This window comes from Peromyscus leucopus, chromosome 18 (assembly GCF_004664715.2).
Source record: "Peromyscus leucopus breed LL Stock chromosome 18, UCI_PerLeu_2.1, whole genome shotgun sequence".
Lineage (NCBI taxonomy): Eukaryota > Metazoa > Chordata > Mammalia > Rodentia > Cricetidae > Peromyscus > Peromyscus leucopus.
The window spans coordinates 43939965-43952686 of NC_051078.1; the positions used below are offsets into that span (position 1 = coordinate 43939965).

General features: G+C 45.6%; 1 protein-coding gene across 1 annotated transcript in view; it reads left to right on the forward strand.

Annotated features, from left to right (window-relative positions):
• Positions 1 to 12722, forward strand: part of LOC114687663 (solute carrier family 41 member 2-like) — a 56337-nt gene that overhangs the window by 10222 nt on the left and 33393 nt on the right. The window contains 2 exon segments of the mRNA XM_037196876.1: positions 3392 to 4108; positions 7816 to 7923. Of these exon segments, the coding sequence (XP_037052771.1) occupies positions 3557 to 4108; positions 7816 to 7923 (660 nt within the window). The 5' untranslated portion in view covers positions 3392 to 3556.

Sequence of the window (12722 nt, forward strand, 5' to 3'; positions counted from 1 at the left end):
TGTTCAGTCCTCAGTGTTACAGAAAATAAAAGCACTCAAATTGTTAATAAGACCTGAAATAATATAAATGGCACATATCTTAGTCACTGTTCTATTGCTGTGAAGAGACGCCATGACCAAGGAGCTCTCATAAAAGAAGCATTTAATGACAGGCTTGCTTACAGCTTTAGAGGGTTAGTCCATTATTATCAGGGCAGGGAGCATGGCGGCACACAGGCAGGCATGGTGCTGGAGTAGCTGATCTTCAGGCAGCAGGCAGAGAGAGACACTGGCCTGGCATTGGCTTTTGAAGCCTCAAAGCTCACCCTCACACACTTCCTCCAGCGAGGCCAATCCTAATACCTGACAGCTCATCAGCTGGGGCCTAAGTATCCAAATCTGTGAGCCTCTGGGGGCCATTCTCACTCAAACGACCAGAGCTTATAAATTGTATGTATACTGTGTCGTTCAGGGACCGATGACAAGAACAACCAGTAGTATATATTCAGTACAGATACTTCCCCCCACTTTGAAACAGGATCTCATGTGGCCCAGGCTGGCCTCGAACTCCATACATCTGAGGATAAGTTTGAACTTTTGATTCTCCTGCTTCTACCTCTTAAGTGCTGGGATTGCATCATGTACCACCGATGCCAGTTTCTGTGGTGCCAGGTCTTAAACCTAGGACATATGTTTAGGCAAGAACTGCACCAATGAGCTATATTACCAGCCCCTAGATACATCCTTTCCACGAAATGTTTTCCATCTGTGATTGACTGGATTTGCAGATGTGGAACAACCCTGGTATATGGAGGTCCAACTGTAGTACTCAATCTAGCTACTAGATTCCTGGTGTAACTCCATAGGAAGTCAGTACAGTACCATAATCCTCTGGGGAAGTTAAAAAAGAATACAGGACCCATACAGACATAGATATTCTGAGTCAGGAGGCCTGGGGTCTTAGAGCCAACAATGCAGTAAGAATGTTCTGTGTCTGGAGTTCCCAGGCTTCCCCAGTATTAAAGCAGAGGGGACAATGAAACAGGTAAGCCAGGCCTCAGCACCTGCTTGTCTCACAGACCCCCTTCTGTTCTCCTGTGGTCAGTCACCCCACCCCAGGAGAGGACACACTGAAGAAGGAAAGTGTCGTTAAGTCAACAGTACAGTCTAGCTTGGTGTGTGAGCAGTGTGGTAGGCAGTGGGCCATGTGTCCTGTGGAAGTGTACGACAGCCTGGGTGCTCCTGAGAAACATCTGAGGCCTCTAGGTCCTTTGCGATAGACATGGCCATGATGTTACTGTGCAGTTAGGTGCTGTTGGGGCAGGAGCCAAAGCCTTGCAGCTCTATGCCAGCTGGTGACTAGCTACAGTAGCAATCTGTTTGTCTTTTGAGACTGCAGTCACTAGCCAGCTTGTCAGAGACCTACTTGGGGACTGTAGACCACAGCAGACTTGAGGAGCATGGAAGGGTGTTAACCAGCTTTGTTTTGGTTGGCTTACAAAATGGAGGACTGAGCATTCATCATCATTCTTTTGAGTTATTTTCCAAACAATCAAAAGAATATATTCTTAAGTCAATTTAATGTGGTTTTTTTATATGTGAGAATGATAGATGATGAGTCTAACCTAATTTCTTATTTCTTTTCTTTTTTTTTCAAGACAGGGTTTCTTTTTTTTTTTTTTTATTTTTGAATGCCGAATGCCATTTATTGAAGGAGGGAAAAGGTCTTAAATACAGGCTTACAGCACAATGGGAGAACCCCGGAGGGCAGGAGTTCGCTACTGATGTTTTGCAATCTTGCATCTAAGCTGTTGATGCCCAATATGCAGCATACATAGACAAGGAACTTCCCTTAAGCATTCAAGAGGGTGGAATCCAGCAGGGAATTAGCACAGGGAGGATATCAAGGTCAAGGTCAACAAGCAAGGCAACAGTTACCCAAAATGGGAGCCAGGGCCCTACAGGTCCCCCTTTTACTAAAAAATGAGCTTCTGACTTAGTTTGCTTGGGATGTCAGCAGGTCACCTTACCTGTCATGGAGACGCCTGCCCAGGCCACACAGGCGCTCTGTCTTAGGTTGGTGAGTGCCCCCCAGGCATTACCTGCAAGACAGGGTTTCTCTGTGTAGCTTTGGAGCCTGTCCTGGAACTCACTCTGTAGCCGAGGCTGGCCTTGGACTCATAGAGATCCCCCTGCCTCTGCCTCCTGAGTGCTGGGATTAAAGGCATGCACCACCACTGCCCAGCTAACCTAATTTCATTTGTGGAATAAATGCCCTGTACTATATTCAGGATACCTATAAAATGTTTTTACAGTAAATGTCAGCTTTGTCTCTTCTTTTTTTGATTTTTTTCAAGACAGGGTTTCTCTACATGTCCTGGAACTTACTCTGTAGAGCAGGCTGGCCTTGAACTCACAGAGATTCTGCCTGCCTCTGCCTCCCAAGTGCTGGAATTATAGGCATGTGCCACCACCGCCTGGCTCGTCTCTTCATATTTTAATGAGAAATGTGTAATAACCTTTAAGTAAAGGAATATGGCTTATTAGTATTTACAATTAGTTAGTACAATGGTGTATACTTTACTGTGTCTTTTATGTTGAAATGTATAAGTGGCTGAGACTATTTTTGCTGCTGAAACACAGAAACGAGCACCATTTAATTTTGTGTCCTCTCCATGGTGATCTGAGCCATCACCTCTCCTCCTCCTCCTCTTTTTGGTTTTGTTAGAAAGACGGTCTCACTATGTAGCCGAGGTTGGTCTCTATCTTTGGGCAGTCCTCTACGTTGGCCTTCTTAGTTCTACTACCACAGAGTGAGTGTACCCCAGGTCCAGCAGATGCCATTACTGCGTTCTTAAATGTATCCACTGTAGAACTTCAGAGGCAGTCAAAGACCTCATATGGGCTTCAGTTACACGAAGTATACAAAAATAAAAACACTTTTAACCATATAAATTACAAAACGTTTCTGCATTTTGTTTGTTTCATTTTTTTGAGGCAGGATCTCACTGTGTAGTCCTGTCTGGCCTTGAACCTTTGCCTCCTGAGTGCTGGGATAAAAGACGTGCACCACTCCACCTGGCTTCTGCACTGTATTTTCGTTTGTCTGTTTGTTTGTTTCTCGAGACAGGGTTTCTCTGTGTAGTTTTGGTGTCTGTCCTAGATCTTTCTCTGTAGACCAGGCTGGCCTTGAACTCTCAGAGATCTGCCTGGCTCTGCCTCCCAGTGCTGGGATTAAAGGCATGTACCATGGCTGCCAGGCTCTGCACTGTATTTTTATTAAAAACGACTTGTATGTCACAAAACAGATCTGCGTCCAACTCATGGAATAGAGTGTGACTCCTGTGCTTGTATGAAAATCAATATAAGTGTAGTTAATCGAAGTTTTAAATTTTATTTTTTTTCTTTGCAGATTGAATCTCTCTCTGAAACTTCTGAATGTTTTTTTTACTAGTGGGAACATTTTCTACACAGCAAAGCTGATGGCTTAATTTTGGCAAGTGCTGGTGTGGCTTTGGTTCTGCTGTGCTTCACGAAGCTTGAGTCTGAAGGATACAGGGCTTTCTGGGATGACAATATGACTCACAGTAAAGGAAGATCTGTCACTCACAAGACAAGTGGCAGTCCAGACACTGGAGGAGGCTTTGTAGACTGGACTTTAAATTTCAACACAATTCAATCGGACAAGTTTTTAAACTTGCTTTTAAGCATGGTGCCAGTCATTTACCAGAAGAACCAGGAAGACAGGCATAAAAAATCAAATGGCATTTGGCAGGAAGGATTGTCAGGTGCAGCGCAGACCTTCGGCAAGAGATCAGAGCCACATCTGGACTACCACGAGTTCTCAGAGCAGGCTTTCCACGGCGGCAGCGGGCACGCTCCAGCCAGTTGCAGCCCCAAGTATGACGACTACGCCGGCTATAACTACTATGATGGGAGGGAGGCTTCGGAAACCACCGCCATGCTACAGGACGAAGATCTGTCCAGTGAGGGCGATGATGTTATTGTGGAAACAAACCAGAAGCTACCGAGGTAGTCCAGCGGCATCATGGCTCTGCAGATACTCGTGCCGTTCTTGCTGGCTGGGTTTGGAACAGTTTCTGCCGGCATGGTTTTGGACGTAGTACAGGCGAGTGTTCATCTTTAGGTTCATTGTGTGCGTGCGTGCGTGCGTGCGTGCGTGTGCAAGCACGTGCTCGAGTGCGTGCATGTGTGCTCACTCGTGTGCTTCCTTACATGCTTGCCACCTTGTTTTGTGAGGCAGGGCCTCTCACTTGTACCCGGAAGTTGCTGACTCAGCTGACAGCCAGTGAAGCTCCAAGGCCTGGCCCATCTTGGCCTCCTCAGCATTGGGATTATGTCTGTGCCACCATGCTTGGCTTTCTGGTTTTTTTTTTAATTAATTAATTGATTGATTGATTAAATAATTTGAAACAGGAATTTCCACATCACCTTGCCTATCCTGGATGGACCAGGCTGGCTTTGAACTCACGGAGATCCAATTGCCTCTGCTTCCTAAGTGCTGGGATTACAGGCGTGTGCTATCACTCCCAAGTGGCTTTCTTTTTTAAAACATAGGTTCTGAGGATTGAATCTAGGTTCTTATGCTTACTCATTCCAACCCTTCCTTCCCTCCCTCCCTACCTCTCTCCCCTCCCCTCCCATCTCCTCCCTTTCCCTCCTTTCTCTTTCCCCCTCTTCCTTCATCGCTTCCCTCTTTCAATGAGTCTCACTCTTTAGCTTTCATTGGCCTTGAACTTACAGTCTTTCCTGCCTTAGGCCCCCAACCTGGGGTTAGAGGTGTGTGCCCACATCTGGTTGACTTCACGTATTTTTATTCAAATGCTTGACATAGGATACATGTCTCAAACATTTATCTTTGCAGCACTGAGATGGGAGCATCGTGTGGTAGGAGCCTGAGCGACATCCCCAGCATTCAAATCTAAATAATTTAGATTTAATTTGTTCCTTTGTGAAGTGAGTGACCTGAGAACTGTGTTATCTCTGCTAACTTCTCTTTTAGAAGTTAAAAAACAAAAACAAAACATTGTCTTTTTTTTCCCATGCTGTGGATTGAACCCACATTCCAAAGAAAGTAACTCTTTATTACAAACCCTAAAATAAACCAAGTAAAAGAAAAGCCCAGTAAGCAAGCAGTATGTTGAAATATTCTGTTTTAAAATAAAAAACTTCCACATGCTCATTAAAGTGTGTTCAAACAATGTAGTGCTAAAGTAAAGACTAAATTCTGTTCCCCATCTCCACATCCAAAATGCTCCTCTTCTTTGTCTTCATCTACCTCCTCCTCCACCTCCTCCTCTACCTCTTCCTCCTCCACCTCCTCCACCTCCTCCACCACCTCCTCCACCTTCACTTCCTCCTCCACCTCCTCCTCCACTTCCTCCTCTACCTCCTCCTCCACCTCCACCTCCTCCTCCCACCTCCTCCACCTCCTCCTCCACCTCCTCCACCTCCACTTCCTCCTCCACCTCCACCACCTCCTCCACCTCCTCCACCTTCACCACCTCCTCTATCTCCACCTCCTCCTCTACCTCCTCCTCCACCATCACCTCCTTCTCTTCCTCTTCCTCCACTTCCTCCTCTACCTTTTCTTCTTCCACCTCCACCTCTGCCTCCACCTCCTCTTCCACCTCCTCCTCCTTCTCTTCTACCTTCTCCTCCTCCTCCTCCTCCTCTTCCTCCTCCTTCTCCTCCTCCTCCTCCACCTCCTCCATTTGTGTGTGGTGCTGGAGATAGTGCCCAGGGCCTTATATGTCAGGCAGGTCTTCACTCCTGCTCCCAGTGACTGAGGCACGTTTACACTTGTACTTGCTGTGTGTGTGCATATGGTGCTAATGTGGAGGTCAGAGGACAACTTACAGGGGTTGGCTCTCCCCTTCTCTGAGGGGTCTGGGGTAGAACTTGGGTAGTCGGGCTTGTCGACAAGTGCCTTGACCCACCCAGCCGGTGCTTTTCACATGTCCGTACTAGCTTTGAACCCCAGATGGATTCCCCCCAGGGTCTGAGGGAGATGGATGGGATGTCTGACTTGCTAGGTCCCTGGTCTTCTTTTATTTGGAGCAACCCCCAGAGCGACCTGACAGGCAAACAGCGGGGTCTGGTTTCCCTGCTTAGCTGATGGATTTCTTCTGCCTTTCTCACCTGTTACCAGTGACAAAGACCTGGTCTTTCTGCCCTGAGTAGGTATGCCAGTTCATGAAGTCTCCTGCTGGATAATCCCATTTTAATTGCATCTGTAAAATACCCCTCCGTGTTATTAAGCCGTTATGTGATCTTTTCCGTTTAGGAAGCAATTTTGTATCTGTTAACTTTATGGTGTTTTTCTTTCTTTTTTTGATTTATTTTTTTTAATTACAGTCATGATATTCATTAATTACACTCATGATATTACATTTATGGTATTCATTGATTACACTCACATTATTCATTCAATGACTGTATTTATGATATTCATTAATTACATTAATTGTATTGATTTATTACATTCATGATATTATGCCCTGATAGTACGTTCCATTTGTGGGGTTTTTCCATCACACAAAACAGATTCTATACTCAGGAAATCATTGTTCCATATTTATGGTGTTTTTCTGAGGCCATTTATTGCTATCTTCATTTCATAGATGGAGATGGTGACATCTCTGAGGTCCGACTCCTCCAGGATCTCAGCCAGCTGTGACAGGTCCATCCCTAGAGGCATGAGTTTTGTTTCACCAGGCATGGTGGCACACCAGGGGGAGCTGAGTCAGGAGCATCACGGGCTTGAGAGCAGCCTGTTCCATTGTATAGGGAGTTGAGGACAGCCGGAGCTACAGAGTGACGCCTTGTGTTAAAAGACACATTTCCAGTTCGGTGGTGGTTTTATGATCCTTTGTTACACTACCCTTAGCTTCTTACTTTAAAATGAGGACCAGAACCTAGGACTATGAGTTGCTTCAGATGTTAACTTTCAGTGTTTTCTTTCTTTCTTTTTTCTTTTTCCTTCCTTTTTTCTTTTTTCTTTTTGACCTTGGGAATGTCACTATACCTCTTGGAATTTTTCTCTCCTCATCTGTCAACTTAATAACAACAGTGTAATTTTCTTGCGACATTGTTCTAAGTAGTGCTGGAACCCAGACTCAATTCCAGATGACCCAGTCCCATAGCCTGAGCCCTTAACCGTTAGCTACATGGGCTCTGTCACCATGAAATGATAAAGTAACTGGGAACAGTGGTACATGTCTGGCATCTAGCATTTGTGATGCAGAGGCATGAGGATCACAAACTTAAGGCTGGGCTACAGTTAATGGCCAGCCTGAGCGTCTTAAAAACTCAAGGGCTGGTATGTGGCTCAGTGGTAGAGTGCTTGCCTAGTATGTGATAGGCTGCGGACTCCTCCATCTTGAGTACTGCCAATAAAAGAAAAAAAGTATGACACAGTAACTCTCAGGAGCCTCAGGGTTAGTGGTAGTTATTAGCGTTAGCTGTAGAATGGGATGGAGTGATGATAGATGTTGAGCCAACACCAACCGAATCTTCTCAAGTCACTCCGATCCTGACCTCAGGAGGGTACATGTTCGTGATTTAGATTACCTGTGCTGCCCTTTAAAACATGGAAGCAAAGCCAGGTGAGGTGGTGCACACCTCAATCCCAGCACTCAGGAGGCAGAGGCAGGCAGGTCTCTGGGTTTCAGGCCAACCAGGGCCACATGGTGAGACCCTGTCTCCATAGCAGTGATGGCAACAACAAGAAATGAGATGCAAAGTTGGAAATAAACCCTGGGGTCTTTAGAACTGTCATTGTTCTGAAGAGTGATTGTTATCTTTGTTCCACAGCACTGGGAGGTGTTCAAGAACGTGACCGAAGTCTTCATCTTAGTCCCTGCACTTCTTGGTCTCAAAGGGAACTTGGAAATGACACTGGCTTCGCGGTTATCCACTGCGGTAAGGTTTCCCTACTTCCTAGCACGTGTGTTACTTACTCCTCTCTCCTTAGAAGAGCCTGTATGGTAAGCGGGTTGTTTTCTCTGTCTGGTAAGTCTCTGGACCTCAGAGTTGTGCCCTGAAAATTCTTGGGATTCTGTCCTCTGAGAATATCGGCCTGCTTTCCCTTATCGCCAGAAGCAGCAATATGTCTGCCTCCTTTGATGCCAGGCAATGCTGGCAGCTTTGATTAGTGTGCAATGCATGGATTGGGCAAATTCTGAGAGTGTATATGGGTGTGTGGTTGGTAGAGTTGAAAATAGAGCTGGAATCCTATGTATTCTCTTCTATAATCTGACAGATTAAATATATAGTGCTTTTTTTTTCCAGATAGGGTCTCAAATTTACTATATACACCAGGCTGGCCCTGAACTCACAGAGATCCTCCTGCCTCTGCCTCCTAAGTGCTGGCATTAAAGGCATGTGCCAACATGCACATGGCTATATCCTTTTATAGTCTATAACCCTGACGTTGATTTGTCATCCGTTATTGGATATGTAAACACTTTCTAATGGTCTGTCATTGTAGAAAGATATGATGGGAGCTGGAGAAATGGCTCAGGGTAAGAGCACCTACTTGTGTGGGACCAGATTTCAGTTCTCACCACAGGCAGGACACAACCATCCATAACTCCAGTTCCAGGAGATCCGATGCCATCTTCTGGCCTTCAGGCACCAAGCATGTGGTATGCATACATGAGGCACACACTCACAAGTAAATAAGTAATGCTGAATAATCTTTCTTTTTTCTTTTTCTTTCCTTTTTTTCTCTTTCCTCTCCTCTCTTCTCTTTTCTCCTCCTCTTCCTCCTTCTCCTCCTCCTCCTCCTCTTCTTCTTCTTCTTCTTCTCTCTCTCTCTCTCTCTCTCTCTCTCTGTCTCTGTCTCTGTCTCTGAGCTAGGGTATCATTCTATAGCTCTGGCTGGCCTGGAACTCATTATTACGTACTCCAAACTGGTCTTAAACTCCAGAGATCTTCCTGCCTCTGCCTCCCAAGTGCTGGGATTGAAGGTATGCACCACCACACCTGGCATGACCATTAATATATGTGAATGACGGTGCATGCATAAAATTGACATAGATCTGAAGTAAAAAATAAGGTAGAACAGACCAATTGTTAGATGCTGATTCATCTAGTGATTTACTTAAAGCACAGCTTATACTGCCCATTTGCCAAGCATGACTTCACTTGCTACCTGAAACAGAATGGCTGGACAATGGTTATTTGCCCTTAACAACCTGCTGACTGCCATGTACCCTTCTGTAAAATCTTGCTTGCCTGCCCTGCCTTGTGGTTTTGTGTATAACATGAGACTACAAACCCGACCTGGGATTGACGCCTTTCAGGAACTGTCCTGGCTTCCGTCCACTGGTGACGACGTCTCTTCTCTTTCACTCTCATTGGTGCTGAGGTGCTTATTCCAAAGGTCCCCGTAACATCATTTCAGACATCAATGGAGGAGTGAAGAAAATAAAGGCAGGTGAAGGGTAATTTAGGAGGGCAGCCGCAGGTCATGTCTATAGAGATCACTGATCTATATACAGAGCTCATCCTTCTGAGAGGATGATGTGAATCAGTAATATTAGGATCTGAGTGGAGAAGACAATTCTGCAAACCTCATTCAATCGGTGTAATAATGTCAATGGATTTTTTTTATTAAAAATTTTATGTGTAAATATTTTGCTTGAATGTATACATGTGCAACATGTGTATGCAGTGCCCCCAGAGGCCAGAAGAGGGCATCAGCTTCCTTGGAACTGCAGTTACAGATGGTTGTGAGCAGCTTCTTAGGAGCTGGGATTGAACCTGCTTTTTCTGCAGGAGCAACAAGTGCTCTTAACTGCAGAGGCGTCTCTCCAGCCCCAGGGTCTACTCTTCGTAAGCATTCTCCACAGGTCTTCTTTGTTGTTTTGATTTGGTTTTCAGACAGGGTCTCTACATAGCCCTGGCTGTCCTGGAACTCACTGTGTAGACCAGGATGCCCTCAAACTCGCAGAGATCTACCTGTCTCTGCCTCCTGAGTACTGGGATTACAGATGTGCTTAATCATGCCCAGCTTAGCTATGGTTTCTTTAACAGTTGGGCTTGGGGCAAGAATACAATGGAGTTTCATATGGCATTTATTTACATAGTTTAAGATTAAATAAACTTGAAAACTTTAAAAATTTTACCCTTTTTTTGTTTTTGTTTTTGTTTTTTCAAGACAGGGTTTCTCTGTATAGCCCTGGCTGTCCTGAAACTCACTATGTAGACCAGGCTGGCCTAGAACTCAGAGATTCACCTGCCTCTGCCTTCCAATTGCTGGGCACAAGGGCATGCGCCACCACCACCTGGGAATAAATTTTCTCTTAAGATCTGAAAGACCAACCCAACATTTAGAATTCATGATTTTCCTGGGTTCTGTTCTGGAACATGGTATTGTGGAGAGAGCCAGACCCTGGTCCAAGGTTTGTGTCTCTTCCAGTCCCACCTTCGGGTTTCTAGTCACACTTGGAAAACCCTGAAATCAGGAAGCTAAGGCCTGGGGGGATTGTCGTGAGTTTAAGGCCTGTGAGGGCTACACAGAAAGACCTTCTCACAAAACAAAATACTCCCAAGGGGCCAGACGGATGGCTCGGGAGTTAAGAGTACTTGTTGCTCTTACAGAGGACCTGCTTTTGATTCCCAGCACCAACATGGTGGTTTATAATCATCTAACTCCAGTTCCAGGGGATCTGGCACCCTCTCTGACCTCTGAGAGCATACATGTGGTACATATGTGTATGCACAGGCTGCCTTAGTCAGTGTTCTGTTGCTGTGAAGACACACCATGACCAAGACAACTATTATAAGAGAAAGCATTTAACTGAGGGCTTGCTTATAGTTTCAGAGGTTCAGTCCATTACCATCATGATGGGGAGTGTGGTGGCATGCAGACAGGTGCTGGAGCGCTAGCTGAGAGCTACGACCTGATCCATAGATAGAGACTGAGCTTATCATGGGCTTTTGAAACCTCAGAGCCCACCCCCAGTGATATACTTCCTCTAATGAGGCCACACCTCCTAAGCCTTTACTCCTTTCAAATAATGCCACTCCCTGGTGACTAAGCATATATATCGAATATCATATCGAATATATGAGTCTGTGGGGCCATTCTTTTGTTTTGTTTTGTTTTGGTTTGGTTTTGGTTTTTTGAGACAGGGTTTCTCTGTGTAGTTTTGGTGCCTGTCCTGGATCTCGCTCTATAGACCGGGCTGCCTTGAACTCACAGAGATCCGCCTGACTCTGCCTCCTGAGTGCTGGGGCTAAAGGTGTGCACCACCACCACCTGGCCTATGGGGCCATTCTTGTTTTTTTTTTTTTTTTTTTTTGGTTTTTCGAGACAGGGTTTCTCTGTGTAGCTTTGCGCCTTTCCTGGAACTCACTTGGTAGCCCAGGCTGGCCTCGAACTCACAGAGATCCACCTGCCTCTGCCTCCCGAGTGCTGGGATTAAAGGCGTGCGCCACCACCGCCCGGCTTATGGGGCCATTCTTATTCAAACCACCACACAGGCAAAATACTTTTACACATAAAATAAATAAATCTAAAAGCAAGACAAAAGAAAGAAACAATAACAGCCAAACCCCAAGGAGGTGCAGCTAGGCTCGGTGGTGGGTGCCTGTGAGACTTAGGAGGTGGAGCTAGGCTTGGTGGTGGGTGCCTGTGAGACTTAGGAGGTTGAAGCAGGAGGAGCATGTGTCTGAAGGTAGCCAGGGCTATGTGAGAAGTCAGTCCAGCTGGATTACATCATCAGATCCTGTCTCACGATGTAAAAACCAAGCAACCAACCAGGCATGGTGGCTTATGCCTTTAATACCAGCCCTCAGGAGACAGAGGCAGGTGGATTTTATGAGTTCAAAGCTAGCCTGGTCTACGTAGATGTTCCAGGACAGCCAGAACTACATCGTGAGACCCTGTCTCAAAAAAAGGGAAGAAAGGAAGGAAAACCAGGCAATCCTTCCACACCCCTCACCACAATGGCAGTAGAAAACCAATGTGGAAGAGAAGTTGTGCATTTAAAAGGATGATCCTTAATATTCTACCCTGTAAAACAGTGCAAGTATGATAGCACTTGCTAGTAGCCAGTCACTGCCCACAGAGAAAGTGGTTATTTTTGTGGGAACTTCTGGAGTAACCAAAGGTGCTTGGAAGAGGATGAGTGTTTCTTCCATGGCGTACGACAATTAAAGTCTCTTATCCACTTTTGAAAAGACTCCTAAACAGGCCTGGTATTGACATGTGGGTGGAAACTCATTCTTTTCCTCCCCTTCTGTTTCTGTGTTGTATTTTCAAACCCAAGGTTTAAGGATACATTTTCCTCAAGTGATGATGTAATACAGTAAATGCATTTACAACTCTTAAAATTAAAAATAAGGGGCTGGAGAGAGGTGGCCCAGTGGTTAAGAGCACTGACTGCTCTTCCAGAGGACCCGGGTTCAATTCCCAGCACCCACATGGCAGTTAACAACTACCTATAACTCCAAGATCTGATACCCTCACACAGACTTACATGCAGGCAAAACAAATAAAATTAAAAAAATTAAAAAATAAGTTCCAGGGCTGGAAAGGTAGCCCAGTGTGCAGAATACCTGCCTTGCAAGTGTATGGATCTGTGTGGGGTCCAGAACCTGGTTTTTAAAAGCCTGATGTGGTGGTGTACGTTTGTAACCCCAGGACTGGGGAGACAGAGACAGGGGAACCCCCGAGACTTGCTGGCTAGTCAGCCGGGCGTGTTTGGTCA